At 40.2% G+C, this 23,208-nt stretch overlaps 1 protein-coding gene across 4 annotated transcripts in view; it reads right to left on the bottom strand.

Moving 5' to 3' along the window:
* Positions 1-23,208, bottom strand: part of CNKSR2 (connector enhancer of kinase suppressor of Ras 2) — a 162,936-nt gene that overhangs the window by 37,258 nt on the left and 102,470 nt on the right. For all 4 annotated transcript variants that reach the window (XM_063305167.1, XM_063305168.1, XM_063305169.1 and 1 more), the window contains 4 exons: positions 16,518-16,732; positions 12,235-12,283; positions 11,326-11,498; positions 175-248 (listed from right to left, as the gene is read on the bottom strand). In XM_063305167.1, the coding sequence (XP_063161237.1) occupies positions 175-248; positions 11,326-11,498; positions 12,235-12,283; positions 16,518-16,732 (511 nt within the window). The remainder of the gene's footprint in view (positions 1-174; positions 249-11,325; positions 11,499-12,234; positions 12,284-16,517; positions 16,733-23,208) is intronic.

The raw sequence follows: 23,208 nt of genomic DNA, 5'->3' as shown, positions 1-23,208 counted from the left end.
GTAGCACCAATGATAAACCTTTGTAGGTTTATCTAGCATTATATAATACAAATTAGATGATAATGATGATGGTGGTGATGATGATGATGCTGGAATTCCACAAAATAAAGGCTAAAGTAGGGAAAGACATCATTTTTGTTCTACTGTTCCTAATTATTAACTTATAGTACTTACTACTTCTTGCGACATTCATTAGCTCTATCAATTTTAAATTCTGGTAGACTGATGAATCCCTCTGCTTTTTCATCCTATGAAAATGAATACATTAAAAAACAAGAGCAGCCAAACAATAAACAAGCATATGCAAGTATAATTAATAACCTATTTGTTCCTAGAGGAGAGAATTTAATTTAATCAAGACTTCAACTACAATAACTTTAAACATTTTGCTAAAAAGTGGATCATAGTGATAATTAAGGTTTATTATCAAGAAAAATGTGTAAGCTTGACTCACAAGTAAGAACAAGCAATAGGAAATAACATTTTTGGTTTTGGCTTAGTAGGTTTGAGAATTCAGATGACTGAATTATTAATAATGGCATAGTATGTAAAATAGGCCACAATGGCTTACAAAAAACCATTTGAATTTAAGTTGAATTCAAATTTGAATTTAAGTTGAAATTCAAAAATCGGCTAAGTCAATTTTTGTGTAGTTCATATAACTTAGACCCTACAAATATAAGGAACCACTCTTAAAAAGCAATTCTGTGGGCAGAATATTATGACAAATATTGTCAGAACTATAATACAGATCTAGGCCTAAAGCTATTAAAAGCCTGTTGTCAAAATATTGCCTGGTTATTTCAAAACAATAACTGACGTCAGGAAACAAATGAATCCATGATGGTTTAATCATAACTGGCTGGACTTGTACAATATCTTAAATAATTATATATGGCTTACTAACTGAATGGGTGGATTAATGGAACATATGATGTAAAATCCAGAAAACTCACACCATAGCTTAGCATGATGTATGAAGAAAACATCTGAAATTCATATCAATTCTACTATTGCTACTTAGAATTAATTGAGAATTAATTAAAGGTCAATATTATATTTCAAATAGAAACTACAATCAGACTTCTCTTTCTGAGGTCCAGTTTCTAGATCTAGCAATTCTATACTTCTTTTCCCTTGCCCGTTCATAACATTTTTGACAAGATTGCACAGCTCCTCTGAACTGTAAAGGCTATGTGCATGTTTATTCTGAATTTCCTTTCTCTCAACTGTATATTCACAACATATTGAACTTTTATGACCTTACTTTATAGGCCATTCTGTCATGATCACCGTTGCGATGCTTGTGACATGGCAACGGCTCACATAACAATACAGGGAAATGGGTACCAGGGCGGATTAAGGGAAAAGGCAACTAGCTAACAAAAGAGAGCAACAGGTGCTGGCAACAAAGTATCGACTCTAGCCGGAGGCGCAGAAGAGAGAGATACAATGTTGCAAAGAAGGTAATTGACAAGAACAGACCACGAGGCGCACCTGAGCTGTCAAAAGATTACGAACCTGATCGCCCGGCAATGAACCATCACCGGCCGGGAAAACAGTCAAGGAAACGCCCGAGGCACAGGAGGGGCTCCACGACCCCTCACCTACCGGCAACGGAACCAACGGGGCTCGGGGCGCACCCAGAGTAAGAAGGGGTGGAGCGCTGACCAGCACGGGCTATTTAAATCCCGTTCCGGCGCGCTCCACTCACTCTCAGCTTTTTTAAGGGCATGCATTCTATACTCAAATAAAACCAGAACCTAAGCCTACACTAGCGTTTGTGTTTTTACTGGGTAGCAGGCAGAGCCTGACATAAAGCTGAGAGTCACCAAACCAAAATTGCCAAGCTCCACCGGATGAAAATTTTTCCGCAGGAGAGACCAACTGGCGAAAACCGGAACCGGGGACAGCGATGGAGCCAGCACTTTGCACCAGAGGCGTGAAGGACGGCCCGCAAGAGGCAGAGGTGACCCGACAGCGGCTGGAGGCAGCGTACCCGAAAGGGGACACGGACACCCACCCTGCCCACACCGCACCCCAGTTCCAGACCTGGAGCTCCAACCCAGACGGGAGAACCCTGACGGAAGACGAAGTCGGGGACCAGCAACTCCTCGCTTGGGCTGGCGGAGCAAGACCCTGGGTGGGAACACCCTACTCCACCTGGAGGCTCCGCTACCCCCAAACGCCCGAGCAGGAAGGCGTAAGACTACGTACCAGACAGCATCTGGCAGCACCGACGTCGGACGACCAGGGCACGCCAGACAGGGTCACGGCCCTGGAAGCCAGGGTATGATACCTTGAGCACCTGCTCCTGTCCCTGACATCGGCAGATGAGGACATGACCCTGAAAGCCAAGGTACGAGACGTGGAACATATGCTCCAGTCCCTAGTAACAATCGTCAGCGAGCGCTCCAAGACTGAGGCGGCACAGGGGGTAAGAGGGGATCGGGGCAACATACCCACCCCGCCAACAACCCTGAGCGGAAGGGGCCAAGCACGAGACTCTGTCGCAGGGATTCGCGGCCCCAGGCCAGTGGGAGCCATCCCTCACCACCCACAGGTAGGGGACCCGCAAATTGGGAGGTTCGCCAAAGACTTCCCCGTACAATTTGATGGGAACCCTACGGAACTGTCCTTTTTTCTAACAAATGTGAGGGACTACATGGCCCAATACGGCCATTGCTTCAACATAGAAGCCGCTAAAATCTCGGCGGTGGCCACCAAGCTCCAAGACAGGGCTGCGGACTGGTACGTACAGATGTCCGAGTCCGGAGCCCCAGCCTTGGCCGATTTCCATGACTTCCTTGCCAAGTTGAAGCATTACTTTGAGGACCCCCTGGCGAAAGAAAGGGCCAAGTGCACACTTCAAGCGCTACGCCAGGGAAGAAAGCTGGTGGCCGACTACGCCGAGTTCAAGGTCCTCGCAGGCAAAATCACGGAATGGTCTAAGGCCACCCTGATCGACATGTTCAAGCGTGGCCTCAACCGGGAGGTGTTTCAATGGGCACTCTACAGGGACGACCCAGCCTCCCTTCACGGGTGGATTTGCCTAGCTGGAAAAGCGGAGCACGCTCAGCGCACATTCCTGCTCACAACTGCAGATGACAAAATCCCGCCCAGCACAAGAGGACCAGTCCCACAGTTGGGCCCAATCTGGCACGCAGACCAACAACGGAGGCTTGCCCGCGGGCAGTGTACTAGGTGTGGGAAAACGGGCCACCGAGCAGCGGACTGTTTCACAAACAGAATGGATCGCCCGCCCAGACCCACACCGAAGACTCCGCACAAGCCATCCAACCCCCCCAGATGGCTGACAGGAGCGTTAGCAACCCCAGACGAGGACGCGGACGCCTACCTCGCAGGGGACGCGATCGACGCCCAAGAACAGCCGGCGGAAAACGCTCCCCACCTGCTCTAAGCAGCGCTGCTGGGCAGGTGGTGAAGAAGGGATGCAACAACCCCAGGGTGAGTGACGATTGCTCCATCCTGGCAGGGACAATTGAACTCTCTTACGGCCCTAGAGCCATTGCAGCCGAAGCTATGGTGGATTCTGGGTGCTCCAGAAATCTGATCCACCCGGACATTGTCGCTACACTAAAACTGCCTTGTTTCCCCCTCCCTAAACCGCTGGCGTTCCAACTAGACGGTTCTACAGCGGGGGGGAGACCAGCCACCCAGAGGACCGGAATGGTCACCCTGACAATGGGCACCCACAAGGAATCAATAAACTTTGTGGTGACCCAGATAGGGAAACCCATAATAGTGCTGGGGATCCCCTGGCTAGCACGCAACAACCCACACATAGACTGGAGGACACGCTCCAACAAGTTCAAAGACGGGGTCTACCAGGCACTGACACCGGACAAACCATCTGCTCCGATGGTGGGGAGGGCAGAAGTCGTCGACCACACCCACGACACCCCCCCTGGAGGACTGCCAAAGCAATATGCAGACTTTGCAGATGTCTTCGGAGAAGAGGAGGCAGACCAATTATTCCCCCCACCGCAAGACAGACTGCACAATTGAACTGCTCCCAGACGTCCCATTACCCAAGCCCAAGATCTACCCCATGACCCAGAGAGAATTAGCGGCGCTGCGGGAATTCTTGGATAAAAACCTCTCCAGGGGCTTCATAGAACCAGCAAACTCGCCGGTTGGAGCACCCGTCCTATTTCGGGAAAAGGACGGCACCCTGCGACTATGCACCGATTACCACGGATTAAATTCCGCTTCCCTATCCAACAAATACCCCCTACCCCTCGTAAAGGACATGCTAGCACACCTGTCAAAGGGAAGGGTGTTTTCCAAACTCGATCTCCACGAGGCGTATTACAGAATCCGCATCAGGGAGAGGGATGAGTGGAAAACGGCATTCAACTGCCCCTTGGGCTCCTTCCAATACAAGGTACTGTCATTTGGTCTTGCGGGGGCCCCGGGGGTCTTCATGCAACTCATCAACGAGGTACTGCATGAACACTTATTCAAGGGCGTACTGGTTTACCTGGATGATGTCCTCATCTACACGAAGACGCAGAGTGAACACGAGAGGTTGGTGAGGCAAGTCCTCACTAAGCTACGGAAAGCCAAACTCTACGCTAAGCTGTCCAAGTGCGAATTCCACAAATCGCGCTTGGACTACCTAAGGTACAGAATCTCTGACAAAGGCATAGAAATGGACCCCGCGAAGGTCCAGGCAGTTTTGAGCTGGGAATGCCCACGCACCAGGCGCCAGCTTCAAAGCTTCCTCGGGTTCACGAATATCTATAGGTCCTTCGCGAGGGGGTTCGCGGAAATCGCCCTACCCTTAACCGATTTGCTCAAGACCAAGGGCGTCGGGGAGACGCATAAGGTAAAAAACTCGGGGGCTGTACTTAATTGGACTCCTGCCTGACAAACCGCGTTTGACAGGCTAAAAGCGCTGTTCACAGCGGAGCCAATCCTAGCTCACCCAGACCCCGAACGACCTTTTGTGGTGCAGGTGGACGCCTCTGACTTCTCAATAGGCGCCCTCCTGCTGCAAAAGGATTCCACAGGAATCCTGAAGCCATGCGCCTACCTCTCGAGGAAATTCTCGGAGACAGAGAGGCGCTGGCACGTATGGGAAAAGGGAGCGTTTGCGGTTAAAGCAGCGCTGAAGGCTTGGCGTCACCTTTTGGAGGGGACGACTTGCCCGTTTGAGGTCTAGACAGACCACCGCAACCTCGAGGCGCTCCGTACGCCCCGGCGCCTCAGTCCCAAGCAAATACGATGGGCTCAGTTCTTCAGCCGGTTCAACTTCCAGCTGAAGTTCATACCAGGCAAAAAGAACTTCCTGGCAGACGCACTCTCCCGACTGCCCCAGGATGCGGAGCCTATCTCCGACATTGTAGGATGGTGCTTTCCGATTCCCAGCTGGGTATGGCAGCGGTCACCCGGGGTCGCGCTCGGGGACAGCCTGCCCCCCCCCTCACAAACAACTACGACGCAACCCACCCCTAGATGCAGGCAACCTCTAATACCAGGGAGGCTACGGGCAGATTTCATAACGGCATTGAAATCTGACCCCTGGCTCCTCGCCAACCCCAACAAGGTCACCATGGACCAGGACCTCACATGGGCGGAGGGAAGGCTATATGTACCTGACTCACAACGGCAGGCAATCCTCAACAGATCGCATGACAGCAAACAGGCTGGTCACTTCGAGTTCCTAAAAACCCTACACCTGACTCGGAGACAGTTTTGGTGGCCCTCGCTGAGGAAGGACGTCAAGACGTATGTGGCGTCCTGCCCAGTGTGCGCTATGGCCAAGCGACCGGCTGGCAAACCCCAGGGGCTGCTGCAACCAGTAGCTGAACCCTCCCACCCTTGGGATGAAATCTCAATGGACTTCATAGACGACTTACTGCCCAGCCAAAAGAAAACGGTCATTTGGGTGGTAAAAGACTACTTTTCAAAACAAGCGCATTTCATCCCCTGCGCCTCGATCCCGTCAGCCCAACAGCTGGTGAAACTGTTCCTAGTCCACGTGTACCGCCTACACGGCTGCCCCTCCCACTTGGTGACCGATAGGGGCACACAATTTACCTCGAGGTTTTGGTGGGCTTTTTTGAAACTGATAGGTACCCAGCAAGCCCTGTCAACCTCCTGGCATCCCCAGACGGACGGATCCACAGAGATCCTTCATGCCACACTGGAGCAATTCCTCCGCTCCTACATAAACTATCACCAAGACAACTGGGTAGACCTCCTCCCGTTTGCAGAGGTCGCATACAACAACGCGATACACCAAAGCACCAGAAAAAACCCCTTTGGGGTGGTGTCGGGTCGGGAGTTTGTCCCCATCCCTGAACTACCTCAGCCTCCGTCCCCAACAGTGGCCGCCTGTGATTGGGGTGAGAAAATCGCAGATTCCTGGCCGGTCATCAAGGATGCGCTTAAAGAGGCACAAACAGTGTACAAATCACAAGCGGACAAACACCGGCGCCAGCAACCAACATTTCAGGTGAGGGACATGGTCTATCTATCCACCAGATTCATAAAATCGCCGCAACCGTCGAAGAAGCTGGCCCCCAAGTTTATTGGACCATTCCAGGTGACACAAATAGTGAACCCAGTCACGGTGTGCTTGGACCTGCCCCATAATCTAAAGAGACTGCACCCGGTATTTCACTGCAGCTTACTCAAGCCAGCAAGTGATCCCTCCCAGTGGCACCCACGCACGTCCCCCCCCACCAGTGATGACAGACGGGCAGCAACACTTCGAAGTAAAGGAGGTGCTTGACTCCCACAAGCGGCGGGGCTCCCTCCAATACCTCGTAAAGTGGAAACACTTTCCACACCCTGAGTGGGTCGCTGCAAGTGACGTCCAGGCTCCCGACCTGATCCGCACCTTCCACACCACCTATCCCTCCAAACCCGCGGCTTAACCTTCCCGAAGGGGGGCAGTATGTCATGATCACCGTTGCGATGCTTGTGACATCGCAACGGCTCACATAACAATACAGTGAAATGGGTACCAGGCGGATTAAGGGAAAAGGCAACTAGCTAACAAAAGAGAGCAACAGGTGCTGGCAACAAAGTATTGACTCTAGCCGGAGGTGCGGAAGAGAGAGATACAATGTTGCAAAGAAGGTAATTGACAAGAACAGACGACGAGGCGCGCCCAAGCTGTCAAAAGCTTACGAACCTGATCACCCGGCAATGAACCATCACGGGCCGGGAAAACAGTCAAGGAAACGCCCGAGGCACAGGAGGGGCTCCACGACCCCTCACCTACCGGCAACGGAACCAACGGGGCTCGGGGCGCACCCGGAGTAAGAAGGGGTGGAGCGCTGACCGGCGCGGTCTATTTAAATCCCGTTCTCCCAAGGATTAAGCATCTTCTGATTTCCTGACTGCAGTCAGCATCTGCAGTAATCTTTGCACCTAGGAATACAAAGTCTTTCACTGCTTCTACATTTTCTCCCTCTATTTGCCAGTTATCAATCAAGCTGGTTGCCATAATCTTGGTTTTTTTGAGGTTTAGCTGCAAGCCAGCTTTTGCACTTTCTTTCACCTTCATCATAAGGCTCCTCAGTTCCTCTTCGCTTTCAGCCATCAAAGTGGTATCATCTGCATATCTGAGATTGTTAATGTTTCTTCCAGCGATTTTAACTCCAGCCTTGGATTCCTCAAGCCCAGTATGTTGCATGATGTGTTCTGCATACAAGTTGAATAGGTAGGGTGAGAGTATACAGCCCTGCCGTACTCCTTTCTCAATCTTAAACCAGTCCGTTGTTCCATGGTCTGTTCTTACTGTCGCTACCTGGTCGTTGTACAGATTCCTCAGGAGGCATACAAGATGACTTGGTATCCCCATACCGCTAAGAACTTGCCATAATTTGTTATGGTCCGCACAGTCAAAGCCTTTAGAATAGTCAATAAAACAGAAATAGATGTTTTTCTGAAACTCCCTGGCTTTTTCCATTATCCAGCGGATATTGGCAATTTGGTCTCTAGTTCCTCTGCCTTTTCTAAACCCAGCTTGTACATCTGGCAATTCTCGCTCCATGAACTGCTGAAGTCTACCTTGCAGGATCTTGAGCATTACCTTACTGGCATGTGAAATGAGTGCCACTGTTCGATAGTTTGAACATTCTTTAGTGTTCCCCTTTTTTGGTATGGGGATATAAGTTGATTTTTTCCAATCTGATGGCCATTTTTGTGTTTTCCAAATTTGCTGGCATATAGCATGCATTACCTTGACAGCATCATCTTGCAAGATTTTGAACAGTTCAGCTGGGATGCCGTCGTCTCCTGCTGCCTTGTTATTAGCAATGCTTCTTAAGGCCCATTCAACCTCACTCTTCAGGATGTCTGGCTCTAGATCACTGACCACACCATCAAAGCTATCCCCAATATTGTTATCCTTCCTATACAGGTCTTCTGTATATTCTTGCCACCTTTTCTTGATCTCTTCTTCTTCTGTTAGGTCCTTGCCATCTCTGTTTTTGATCATACCCATTTTGGTCTGGAATTTACCTCCGATGGTTCTAATTTTCTGGAAGAGGTCTCTCGTCCTTCCTATTCTATTGTCTTCTTCCACTTCCGCGCATTGCTTGTTTAAAAATAATTCCTGATCTCTTCTGGCTAACCTCTGGAATTTTGCATTTAATTGGGCATATCTCCCCCTATCACTGTTGCCTTTTGCTTTCCTTCTTTCTTGGGCTACTTCTATGTCTCAGCAGACAGCCATTTTGTCTTCTTGGTTTTCTCTTTCTTTGGGATGTATTTTGTTGCCGCCTCCTGAACAATGCTGCGAACTTCTGTCCAGAGTTCTTCCGGGACCCTATCTACTAAGTCCAGTCCCTTAAATCTATTCTTCACCTCCACTGCATATTCCTTAGGAATATTAGTGAGCTCATATCTAGCTGATCTGTGGATCTTCCCTAATCTCTTTAGTCTGATTCTAAATTGTGCAAGAAGTTCATGATCGGAACTACAGTCAGCTCCAGGTCTTGTTTTTACCGACTGTACAGATGTCCGCCACCTTTGGCTGCAAAGCATGTAGTCAATCTGATTTCGGTGTTGTCCATCTGGTGAAGTCCATGTATAAAGCCGTCTCTTAGGTTGTTGGAAGAGAGTGTTTGTTATGCAGAGTGAATTTTCTTGGCAAAATTCTATCAGCCTATGTCCTGCTTCATTTTGTTTTCCCAGGCCATACTTACCTGTAATTCCAGGTGTCATTTGACTGCCCACCTTAGCATTCCAGTCTCCTGTGATGAAGATAACATCTCTTTTAGGCGTGTCGTCCAGTAGGTGCTGCAGATCCTCATAGAACTGCTCTACTTCAGCTTCTTCAGCATTTGTGGTTGGGGCGTATATTTGGATCACGTGATGTTAGATGGCTTGCCCTGAATTCGAATTGAGATCATTCTGTCATTTTTTGGATTGTATCCAAGCACTGCTTTAGCCACTTTACTATTAATTATGAAGGCTACTCCATTTCTTCTGTGGTCCTCTTGTCCACAGTAGTAGATCTGGTGGTCATTTGATGTGAAGTGGCCCATTCCAGTCCATTTCAGTTCACTGACGCCCAGAATGTCTATTTTTAATCTTGACATCTCACCAATAACCACATCCAAATTGCCCTGGCTCATAGATCTTACATTCCAGGTTCCAATGGTGTGTTGATCCTTAGAACATCGGATTCGCCGTTCACCACCAGCACCGTTGGCCGCTAGCCATCCTTTTGGCTTTGAGCTAGCTGCGTCATCACGTCTGGGGCTAGTTGAACTCATCCTCTGTTCCTCCCCAGTAGCATTTTGACCATCTTCCGACCTGGGGGTCTCATCTTCCGATGGTATACCGACATATCTCTGGTTGTACTGATCCATTTAGTTTTCACGGCAAGAATACTGGGGTGGGTTGCCATTACCTTCCCCAGGGATCGCATTTAGTCTGATCTCTCTGTCATGACCTTCCCGTCTTGGGTGGCCCTTCACGGTTTAGCTCATGGCATCATTGAGGTGCTCAAGCTCCAGCACCACGACAAGGTAATGATCCTTTGCTGAAGTGCATTCTATACTCAAATAAAACCACAACCTAAGCCTACACTAGCGTCTGTGCTTTTACTGGGTAGCAGGCAGAGCCTGACACATTCCCAACTTTATTGTATTTTATTTATTTTCTATCCTGTTATTTTTTTTTTTATAAATAACTCAAGGCAGGGAATATATGTAATACTCCTTCATCCTATTTTCCCCACAACAACAACCCTGTGATGTGAGTTGGGCTGAGAGAGAGTGACTGGCCCAAGGTCACCCAGCCGGCTTTCACACCTAAGGCGGGACTAGAACTCTCAGTCTCCTGGTTTCTAGTCTGTTGCCTTAACCTCTAGACCAAACTGGCAAAACTTTCTCTTTTAGTTGCTCTGTCTTTTGACCAATCACTTTTTTTGTTCCTTTCCTTTTTTCCCTTTTTCTTTTCAACTTAAATTCAAGTATATATTTTAGAATCCAATTTTTCCTTCATTATTTTTCCTTAATTGCAGCCTCCTATGCACTTTTCCCTAAGCTTAATTCTAATCAATACAACAATATTCAGTTTTCCAAGAAGCTAAACTAAAAAAAAAAAGTTAAGTTCTTTGAAAAACTATTTATTCCCAAAATTACATTTCTCCCCAAACTGAGTTAACATGTAGGATCCTGAACTTTGCATATGACTAGTAGAAGCATAGGGGGAAAATATGAAGCAAAAATTGGACTGTGAAATATATACTTGAATGCAACCTGTACTTATGGAACAACCTGATTCAATGTTGTGTAATTGGCCTTACTACCTTAGTTTGTGCAAGCCTGTCCATAGGCAGTCATTTTATGAGACCACCTATAACCTGCTCTTAAAATCCCAGATGTGTTCAGCTACAGAAGTTTGTTCCAATGTATAGGATTCATGTTTACCTTATAGGCAATGGGTTATGTGTATACAGAACATTAAGAGAATCTTGAAAATGCGTGTCTCTCAAATAATGACTACAGCATTTTCCAGTTCCCTCCTGGGATATATGCATGCTGCTTTTCTTTAAAGCAAAGACAAAGGTTGGACTTGCTTTAATTCAACATGATTAAGTATTAACTTTAATACATGCTTGGGAGGAACTGTACACACAATCTGTGCTCCATTTACTTTTTTATGCTGTAAGAGTTTTCACCACTGAAGAAATCAGTGCTGATTTTTGGAGTACCTCTTAGCTCTAATAATAATCAAAATAAATGAAATTCTAGTAAGTATACATTGTATCTTTGGTTTTTATGCAATTTGTTAGTCTTGGTAAAAGAGTAATAGTCATGTCTATTTTCCTACCTCCTCATTGATATACCAATACAGGGAGGTTTCCTTCAGAACAAACCAGTATTTTTTCCATTTTTGTGAGAAGTAACTTTTAGCATCTTTCTTTTTCCACAGCCAGCCTTCACAGTCTCCACGGCCTAGATCTTTACAAGAAATCCGTCGCTTACTCTTACTTGGTGCTAGACCTGAAAAAAAAAGTTTCAAAATTTATATAAACCATATTTAAAATGGAAAATGTGAATGCACACATGCTGATGGGTCTGAACTACCAAGCAATTGATGATATGACGGATGGCCAAATGGAATCTTCAGCTAGTGTGGATCTACTATGATAAAAGCAAAGCCATGAGGGCTACATACTTGTGTGGGAATATTATTCAGTCATTTTTGCTATGATCTTGCCACAGATGTTTGACTGACTATTTAGGGCACAGAATGTTGAATGTTTGAGTTTAATTCAGCACAACGCTCTTATATTCTGAACTGCATAAAGCTTCCAGTCTAACATGATTTTTTTTTCTGCCATGCATTACTGTTAAGGTGAAATTCTGCAACCCTTCTACTACTAAACAGCTATGTTTGAGGCATAATGCATTTCTCCAATGGCAAGAATATTTAAGGACTTGGCTTGTTATAATTATGTAAAGCTCACATATCTTTTAAATCACATGTGCTTTAAAAACCTATACACCAGGAAGAAAACTTCTTGACCAAGAAGAAAACTATGGAAAAGGCAGTTTTATAGCCTTTTATACTTAATTTTATAAATTTATACTTTAATTTTGTAATGAAAATTAGATTGCCTGAAAAAAAATCATGACTTCCTGTATAATTTTTTTACCTTAAAAACGTGTTTGTACAACTTACTTACTTATTTTATTTGCCACTGGATAAACAAGAACTATTTCACATAATATTTACCTTTGTTCTTCTTTTTAGACTTATGCTGAAGAGAGGACTGTTGAAATGTCTGGGGGGGAAACATAAATGGTGGTTTGGTTAATATATCTCAATCTAATCATAGTCATGTACTGTAATTATCAAACCTTTAGAATGGAGGAAATATTTCTACATAAGCCACACTTTAGCAAATGGGAGAAAAACAGACACATGATCAGCGATTGTATTAATGGACTATTCAAGGTTGCCCTTGGAGCTCATCTGGTTTTTTATGTTTCTCCCTCTTCATCATGTCAGGGTTTAAAAAAAATGTATATTGTATTGTTCTATGCTGGTCTTTGGCTGTTGTAAGTTTCCATTTCAAGTCTCAAAACCCAATATTAAAACTACCCTTAACTATGGTCACTTTCAGCCCACCAGAGAGCTCAGCAGCAGCTGTTCCCCAAACAGGGAAAAGCTGTTCTGCTGGAGAAGCTGCCATGTGCCTGGAACTGGGACTGTCAAGAAGCCGGACGAGATCCCTGCCTTCTCAGAGCAACAGGACAGTGGGACATAGCTTAATAGGGGTCTGGAACCAATGTGCCCCCCTTTATTTTAATGATTCTGCTTACGTGCTGGATTATCACTGCCAAATATTCTACCTATTTGCTCCAAAAGAGCCAAATACTTTAAGCCAAGAAAATGTATAAGTACTCATCCTCTTTTCTCTCTTTGAGCTATTCCAACTAGTTCTATAAAAGCGTATGTTCAGAATGTTATACTAAACAAGTTTACCAAACAGCACGCTATTAATAGGATTACTTTCTTTTAACTTATTATCTTAAGACAGCAATAGTGACAAAGATTATGTTTTTCCAAATGTATTTTGTTTCCGATGTGTATATGGCTCTATGGTTTTTCATCTTCATTCTGTCTCTGTAAGCTATCTGAGAGATTCCATTCCCAGCATCCCAGAAACCTACTGAATGAATATTTAGAGAATACAAGCCACACAGAAATGGACCCTGATTGATATTGTGATAGATACTTTGCACCATTTTCTATTTCAATTTATTTCTATAGCAACTTGTGCCTTTTAGAAACAGCCATAACAAGCAAAAGAAAATACAAATTATTGCAGGTAATTTTTTTTAAAATTTAAAAACGAGGAAGAGGAGGTATTTAACCATGTTATTTAAATAATAAATTGTTGCAATGGAATACGAACTTTAAGAACTTAAACACCTTTGTAAATCTGTTTTGCTGAGTTTCGAGTTTTATTTAGCATGATAATTACACTGAATATTAAACAACATTGATATTTAACAATAATTTAATGAATATTAATCAACAAGTTAATGAGCCCTTTCTGAACCAGTTGTAGAAAAGTATATTATTTCATATACAAACATACAGATGCTACAACTTCCAAGTTTCATTAATACTTTTTGTTACTTCTAGCTATAAATAAAGTGTAAATTAACAAATTTTCTCTATGTGTTTTCTCCTCTTCATTCTTTGCTTAGGAAACAGTGAGACCAAGGAATGCTAGTTAAAAAGGAATCCTTCATCTATATGACAAGTACTGTGGTCAGCACTCACTTCCCAATTTTCTTTTGAAGTATGCAAACAGAAAGGAAATAAAAGGTTTATTAACTATTAGAAAATTTCTAGAATTATTATATGTACATTCTGGATAAGTGTGATATAACTGTGGCTGAAAAGGTGACATAATTATTATATAACACTAAATATGTATTTAATACATTTATTAAATGTATTTTGCTTTACAACAAAATTCACTTTGTTTCATTTCAGTACTATGTTTATCATGTTTAAGGAAGAACCTGAAGTAACCACTTGTGTCAAGTCTAATTTAAACAAATTGTGGTTTGGCTATACCATAGTAGAACATTCTGAATGGAGGAGAAAAAAATCTGTGAATAGAAGAAATTAGAAGATTTGTGCCTGGCACTTCAGGTATTTTAGCCAAGCAGCTGATTACTACAAAACTGGAAACAAATATAAATGAAATGTAAATAAAATCAACTTTATTAATCACTAATACAGAGTCTTAACTATAGTTCAGTTAAATCTGTACTTATTTTTAAGTAAGACTGTATGGTATCTGATTTTCCTGAGAAATATGATGTTACCCAAGCATATATTTAATATATTTCTCAGGAGAGTCAGATGCCATATAGTCTTACTTAGAAATAAGTACAAATTTAACTGAATTATGTGATTCCTCAGTAGTTTCATGTTATGCATTAATCAGGCCACGAAATTTCCTTTGCTTAATTCTTCTCTGCACTGCAGCAAAATGATACGACCAGATCCTATGATTTCTCAGCTGTTTAATTCCCCCTGCCTCTTCTGAACAATTTATCAGTTAGATTTAGAGCTAATAAATTAAGGCGTGAGAATTAATTCTGTGCTTCTGTTCCTCTAAACTTTAACCATTTGACTTTAATCTCTGTTACAGTTTGTTAAATAATAGCTTTCCAAGAAATTTTATATTTTAAAAAATATTTATGTTTATTTGATGGTTCAAGCCATGACATGAAAGCAGACTTAGATCTTTCGTATGTTATATCTTCACAATGTTTATATATAAAGTGCATTTATGGGATATATCAGTTTATAGTCTCATAAAATTAGTATCTAAGCAAAATTTATTTTATTTAAAGATAGTTCATATGAAATGTTAGTAGTTCTGAAATCAAAAAGATTTATATGAATTTAATTACCAGATTTAAACTGGATATGTTTGACCAGGTTTTCTGGGAGCCACTATACACCACTAATATGATCAATGATATTTTTCTCCATGCAAACTAATAATTTTAATTCCATTATATGTAATTGTTAAAAAAAGAATACACATGTAATAGCTACTCCACAGCTTCCTACTTTCAGAATAGAGTAGTAAGGATATTGAGTTATAAATTAAACCATCAAAGTGTCAGACTTTCCTATTTTATTTAATATAATAATAATAATATCTAATAATAAATCAAGAGAGCCAGTTTGGTGTAGTGGTTAAGGCATCAGGCTAGAAACCAAGAGACCGTGAATTCTAGTCCTGCCTTAGGTACAAAGCCAGCTGGGTGACCGTGAGCCAGTCATTCTCTCTTGGTCCTAGGAAGGAGGCAATGGCAAACTACTGCCAAAAAACCTTGCCAAGAAAACTGCAGGAACCTGTCCATGCACTTGCCAGGAATCAACACTGACTCAAAGGAATAATAATAATAATAGTGATGCAAGTTAAAAATTGGAACTTACTGAATGTACAGGAAGCAAAACATGAATATTGAAATAATGTAATAAAAAGACAACAGAATGCTGGCAAGGAAAAGCATTATATGATCAATTTCTATAAAAGACTGAGAAGAAAGTAGATAAAGATAAAACCTAGCAATGGCTTATAAGTGGAAAATTTAAAAAAAGAAACCAAAGGCTTGATTTTGGCTACTCAAGGGCAAGTTATTCGAACTAGTGCAATCAAGACCAGAATTGAAAAATCATCTAATGATCAAGGGCAGATTGTGCAAAGAAGCAGAGGAAACAATAGATCATATACTCAGCTCATGCGAGAAGATCGCATAAACTGATTATAAACAATAACATAACACAGTCACCAAAATGATTCACTGGAACATCTGTAAAAATTACCATGTACCAGCATTGAAAAATTGGTGGGAACATATAGTTGAAAAAGTAGTAGAAAATGAGGTTAAAAAATTGTGGAATTTCCAAATACAAATTTAGCGCATAACACACCAGAATGAACTGTAGTTGAAAAGAAGGAAGTGTGTATAATTGCTGTGGCAATATCAGGAGATAGTAGAATAAAAGCCAAAGAATTGGATAAGAAGCTCTGAAAATCAAAGTTGAAAGATTATGGCATAAACCAGCAGTGGTGGCCCAGTGGTTATCAGCACACTGGGTGCCATTCTAAAAAACCTTGGACAGCACAGAAAAAATCTGCGCATTGACAAAATTTCCATCTGTCAATTACAAAAGGCCACACTGCTTGGATCCGCACATATACTATGCCGTTACATTATGACATCCTGGGTTCTTTGGAAGAACTTGATGTAAATGAAGGCCAACACCAGCTAAAGAACTTGTAGCTGTGATTTCACATTGTTGTATATAATAATAATAATAATAATAGGAAATAAAACCATCTTTATAAGATAAGAACATACAAGCTGTAAATGTTGAATAACTGAAATGACTACACACATTTGTTTACACTTTATATGGTCTTATCAGTATCAGCATCAGCACAGAATGAAGCATTTTATCATTTTACTTACATGATACAAAGTTGTTTCAGGCCCTGGTGTGCTCATGCTGTCTTGCCTTAATGATTCCATTTGTAAACTAGGTAGCAGAGAATAATGGCTAGGACTGTTGCTTTTGTCTCCTTTCTTTTTAGATTTTTTCCCCGTGTCCTTTTTGCTATTCCTTTGGAACATGTAATCTTCTTGAGCTATTTTCTCATTGCTCATATATCGAAGAAGTGAATTTTCTAGACAGTAATTATAAAATTGTATTGCAAAATTACTTCTTAAATACTAGCCATTTAAGATAAAGCTTGCTAAAAGGAGTTGCATAATAATGCTTGTTAACCAATTATGTTAGGAATAAAGTACCAAAAAACAAACAAACCTGAGAGCTGCCTGAAAACCTATGTCTTAATTACATAAAATCCAATCAATTATGGTGTATCTATTCATTTCACAATTTAATCCAAATTACTCTAGAATACAATAAGTACCCTGAACATTTGAATACCCTTGAAGTACACATATCAATCTGGAATCGATATTCATTTTTAACATTTTTCTTTCTCCAGAAGCTCACTGGGATTTTTAACCATCCAATCAATATTAATCTAAGTTACACAATTTAAAATAGTTACATCTATAAATATTTTTTTCTTGGGATAGTTATTCCAATATTTAAAAAAATTCAAACAGCAAGTAATGGTTCATTTCTTACACAACTCTATAACTACTAAAGGCTATAAGAAGTATCATACTGTTATATTATACTATCAAAAAAAATTATACACAATATAATGCTACACAAATATGGGTAACCTTTTTGCCCATAATGTCCCTCAATTGTTTTGCAAGAAGACCAAATAGTTCCAATATCAAATTAAATAAGAGCAGATAAAGTGTATTCTTGACATGTTCTGTGAGACATCTTGAGAAGGGAAGAAGGAATTCTATTTGTAATAAACATGGTCAAGGACTTAGAATAATACATTATAATTCACTTAATAAAACAAGATAAAAGAGTCCCCTTTTCGGGGGAGATGGGCGGTGATGGAAATTTGAAATATAAATAACTAAAAATAAAAATAAATTTGGCCAAAACTTGCTCCAAAAATCTGAATTGTCAAAGATCTATCACCCTACAGCCAGCTCTACTGATTCCAGTTTTTCTGAATGAATATGTAATATATCAAGTAATAATTTAATATTGCCAATTGCCCCTGTTATATAAATCAGACCGGGCAGGGTGGATAATATCATTATAACAGTAATTAGGGAAATAGTAGCTGGAAAAATTAATTACCATATCCAGCTAAAATTATCCAGACATACATAAACTAAAAAGATATTCAAAATACCCAGATAAAACACCCAGATAATCCTCAGTATGACACAATAATTAATGAATGTAATATATTTATCACCAATATTTCTTTAAAAGAAGAAATTTAGTTCTTCTTCAACCACAAATGTTGAAGATTGTTAACTGAAGTTATTACACCTCTAGACATTTTGAATTTCCATTAATATACACTTGGTGAACTCATCTTCTAAATAATGGATATTGGTCATGTGGGAAGATATGAGTTTCTGGTAAAGAATAAATTCAAATTCAATTTTCTTAATTTAGCAACTTCTAATGGCAAATAACTAAAGATGACATGTGAAAAGAATGCACATAGAAAAACTAGTACTTCTATATGTCAAAAATAAAAAAAGGACACATCAGAATTGCTGAAAGAATACAACCATTTATTTATAAATCACTGAAAGAAATAAAAGTTAAAGAAAGAATGAGGGACCTTGGGAAAGATGACAGAATTTGAAATGCTTATAGAGAACCAAAATCATCTATTGGGGCACATTTATAAATTGTTATTGAAATGCAACACAGAGATGGAAGAACTTAAAAATTCATGATAAAGTGGATACAAAATTTCAAAAAAGTAAGAAGCTCAAAAGTCTTGGGGAAATACATCATAATTTTAAGAATAAAATATGAACTTAACCCATAAATATTTTATTGGGAATAATTCTAGAAATCATAAATGAAAAATATCACTTTGTTAAGATATATGCTGACAGTGTTGTACCAAGAACAAACTTGGTATAACCCTGGAAAAGTGAAACTCTACTGATGGATAGAAGATTGGGGGACCAAAATTGGTGAATATGTAGCAGTGGCAAAACTGCCATCATATTCATAACAGAAGTTTAACCAAATTTAAGCTGAATGGTTACCTTCGATACAGTACATTTACACAGCAAGGCAAACTTAGACATTTTGAATATGGCTTATAGAAAAAGGGACAAGAGACTATTTAAAACTAAGAGATGAAACACTAAACAAATATAAGCAAAATTTTCCAATGTTCAATATGTAATACAGAAAATATAGCATAAATATTTAAGTTCTAGTTAGTGGTTGGGGAAAAAATAGAAGGGAAGGGGAGACTGTGTCACCAAATTGTCCTTCACAATGTTTTTAGTTATGTTCTACAGTAGTTTTCATTCTGATTTTTGCATTTTTATTCTTCACTCTCTGTATTCTTTAAGCTGATGTGATATAATAAAAAAAGAATAAAAACACACAAAAAGGAAAAACAGGAAAGCACTGTAGAAAATTAAGGTTGGTCTTGTGGTTAAGGCAACAGGCTAGAAATCAGGAGGCTGTTAGTTCTAGTCCCATCTTAGGCATGAAAGCTGGCTGGGTGACCTTGGGCTAGTCACTCTCAGCCCAACCCACCTCACAGGATTGCTGTTGTGAGGAAAATAGGAGGAGGAAGGAGTATTAGGTATATTAGCCATCTTGAGTTATTTATAAAAAAAATAAAGGCAGGATAGTAAATAAATAAATAAATAAAAATTAAATATAATTAAGACTTAAAAAAGAAAAGAGAAAGAGAAACTAAAAAAGCACTTTCAGAAGTTATATACTGGGAAACCAGTATAGGAACTCCCCCCAAGTCATCTTTCTCTAAAAATAAATATATATTTAGGACTTCCGATGGGAATATGATGGACTGAGCAGCTGTGCCCGTGAGCAGAGCTGGCATTGTGGCAGATTTTTGGGGCACAGGCTGATTTTTCCTGTAGCCCAGAGCGTTTTTTCTGGATCAAGGAAACACTGGGAATCGACCCATTTGTCCTCCAGATGGCAAGGTGTAGCCAGGAGGTTGTGGACAGTGTGCACGGTCGACGGGTAAGACTTCGCCAGGAGGCTCGGATTTCATCTTTTCCAAGCTGCGCTGCAGCCCACAAAGAGACAGTAAGTATCTCATCATCTTTTGATTGCTTTATTGCCTAATTAGTAAGCAGAAAACTCATCTTGTATTAACTTTCTTAAATTACTGTTCTGTGGTGGTAAGTTATTGATTTGAAGTGAAGAGATAAAGAGCGAGAGCAGGAATAATTCCTTTCTCACCTGAATGGGAATAGTTTGTCAAAGCTGAAGAACAGCCAAAAACTGAATTAATTGCTGACCAACAAGAGAAGACAAAAAAGAAAGTAACACATTAAAAAAAAAACTATGCGGAATTGCTTATCTCTTTAAAATCTGTTTCTTATGATTTGCAGTCTTTTAGAAAGACTGAATCTGTGCAGATTAAAAGCTGCAATGAATGAAGTGAAAGATAACTTTTTGGAAACAAAGCAAAAACATGATTCTTTAGATTCTTTAGAATAATTAAAAGCATAGTGATTAATTCATATGAAAAAAGAGTAATTCACCTTGAGAATTATAGAATGAAGTTTGAAAGTGAATATATTCAACATGTAGTAACCCATTTACAGGGTCTACTTCATAAAAATAACTTATTATTATTAAACATATATTACAGAACAAGATTAGACTATAGAACTATTTATGGAGAAATTTGTGTGAGAGATTGGTTCACTGTACCTGGAATACAAGTTCAAAGTTAAAAATGCATATTAAATGGACTTCCTTTTCCATTCAGCACTGAAACCCAGTCCTATTGTAGTGAGATTTTTAAGATCTACAGTATGCCTTTATCATGTCAAGAGAGTTCCTTGGAACAGAATGCAAAGAAGATAATTATTTTTCTAGATGTGCCTCCACAAATGATCCAGATACATGAACTGTTCAACAAAGCTTGTTTGGCAACAAAATGAAGAAGGATTAAATTTTTCTTTTCCCAGCACTTTTTGTTTCTTTGTTTTATCTCAGGATTCTGGTGTGAAGGCTTTTTTTTTTTTAAATCTAGAAGCTGCAGGAAAAGTAATCTGGGATCATCTGAAGAAAAGAAATGGTGTCATTTAAATATTTAATTTAAATATATATTTTTATTTTTTTAATAAGAATTTTATTAAGTTTAAAAGGTAAAAACTACAGAAAAGAAAAAAACTACAAAAAGGAAAAGAAACTAAAAAGTGCGAAACACACGGAAAAAGGATTTTAAAGATTATATACAAATGTGACTTCCAACTTTCAACGGCAAGAATATATAGCAATATCCATAGTCAAACCCTTACTCTTTATCAAACCAAGATCACATTATTTCTATAAATCCTTCCATTGACAGATATACAAATCATGAATACAATTGCTCCTTCCCCTTATATAAAAAAGAAAGTGTGTGTGTGTGTATCTAAATCAACTTCCTCCCCCTTAAAACAACGTCCCTTTAACTATTTCCTTTCTACCACTATTCTATATATGTCTGTTCACTATAATAAAAATCAAATTATAAAAACATGTAAGTTATCTGCTTTTATAATTAATAATGCTACAACAGTCTTAACCCAATTAAATCTAAAAACAAAATAAAATATTGTATCTTATCAGAAATCTTGAAAGTTCTAACTATCCAGTTTTCTCTGATTCATGCCTTTGAATGATCCTTGTTATAAGTTTGGTCAAAGCAACTTCAAATTTGGAATACAGCAAGCAACCTGACACCAGTGATAGTTAAACTAATAGACAAGTGAAATGAGAAAAGAAAGCAACCTGGAAGAATGGGGTCTGCAGTTGGGTCCAAGCTAAGGTCATTCACTGGGGCATGGAACCAGGAAGCAATTAATCAAGATTAGACAGAGGCAGGAGGACAGCAGCCAGAGACAAGCACATTAAGTTAACTATGGACAAATCACATTTGACCTAGCAACCTAGAAGGTCAACAAAAGGCTGAGGTGAAATGAACAGAATGCATGATGTACTGTATGCTGTGACAAAGGATAAAAGAACAAGTGTATGTAGGTTCAAATGAGTGAGTGAATGTGTTTGAATTTTTCTTTTTACAAACTTTGAAATTAATAAAGTTTTATTGTTGCTGAATCTCAGTGTCTTGTGTTGCTCACTGTATCAAATTAGGGTACATCTCTGAAGACTGACAGCCATTCCTCTACGTCAGTGAGGCTAAGCCGTTTACCTACTTGTATGAGAAGCAAGAACCTTCTCCTTGGAGTTAAATTCTCTCTTTTCAGTCATAACAGCTTTCCTATTATTAGTAGCTTCCCTTGCTAAGAACAATTACAGTAGTTCTGAAAGCATGCATACACACATACACTGAACCCATAAAAACAATATGGCTGTGTACACTTTGAACATGATTTAGAATGTTTTGGACCTTGCACTAAAGTTATATTTCCTTCATGACTTCTTCATTTATTTGTTTGGTTTATTTATTTATTATTAGATTTTTCATCCCGCCTTTATTATTTTTATAAATAACTCAAGGCGGAGAACATACCTAATACTCCTTCCTTTTCCTGTTTTCCCCACAACAACAACCCTGTGAGGTGAGTTGGGCTGAGAGTGACTGGCCCAAGGTCAGCCAGCCGGCTTTCATGCCTAAGATGGGACTAGAACTCTCAGTCTCCTGGTTTATAGCCTGGTGCCTTAACCACTAGACCAAACTGGCTCTCTGATTTTTGTTAGATGTACATCCTGCCTTCCTTTTAGGAGCTTCACAGCAGCATTTTTTTAAAATCAGATTTGTATTGAAACCTGAAAGCAGTTGGGCTGTTTTAATGAATAGCACAGAGATGCTGCACTTCCATGAGATCCAAAGCACTTCTCCATAGTTGTCAAAGCATGTGCAACACTAACACAGAGAGAGACAGACACACATAGAGTATTTTTTTATAATAAAGCCCCGCTTATTTTCTCTAGTTGGAACTTTATTTTAATATAAATCAAATTTACTGAATTATTTTTCTACCAACATACAGCATAATAATAGTAGTCATCAATTTGTCCCTTAACTCTTTGTACATTATTCCATTTGCTAACCCTTTCCAAAGTATTAACCTTCTCACCTTAGACAAAACCTGATTATGACTTTCCATAGTTTATTTCACAAAGTAGAATACATACATTTTGTTGGTATGTGCACTAATTTACACCATAATGTCCTGATCTGAAGGCTCACATGCAGTGTGATATACTGTATAAATAAAGTATTCTGATGTGCAGTGTATTCCAATCATTTAAGTGGGGAAGGGGGTGATAACAAAACAGGAACATTTAATGTACATGGGGAGAGAGAACATCAATGGACTGTTTCAGTTACATTCTTCCTGGTTCAATATGACATGTGATCTTACAAAATTGATAGTTAGGAAGCAGTTAGCAATTTGTAATTTAGGATATTAATTAAATATAAACAACATATACAGTATGCTTGAGTATCAACCAAGTATATCAACAAGGCATTTTTCAAATCTTTGTTGTTTCATAAAGACTGTGGAATAGTTAACC

This window comes from Candoia aspera, chromosome 5, assembly GCF_035149785.1.
Source record: "Candoia aspera isolate rCanAsp1 chromosome 5, rCanAsp1.hap2, whole genome shotgun sequence".
Classification (NCBI taxonomy): Eukaryota; Metazoa; Chordata; class Lepidosauria; order Squamata; family Boidae; genus Candoia; species Candoia aspera.
The sequence above is the reverse complement of the archived record's forward strand: the minus strand, read 5'-3'. Positions and strand labels throughout refer to the sequence as shown.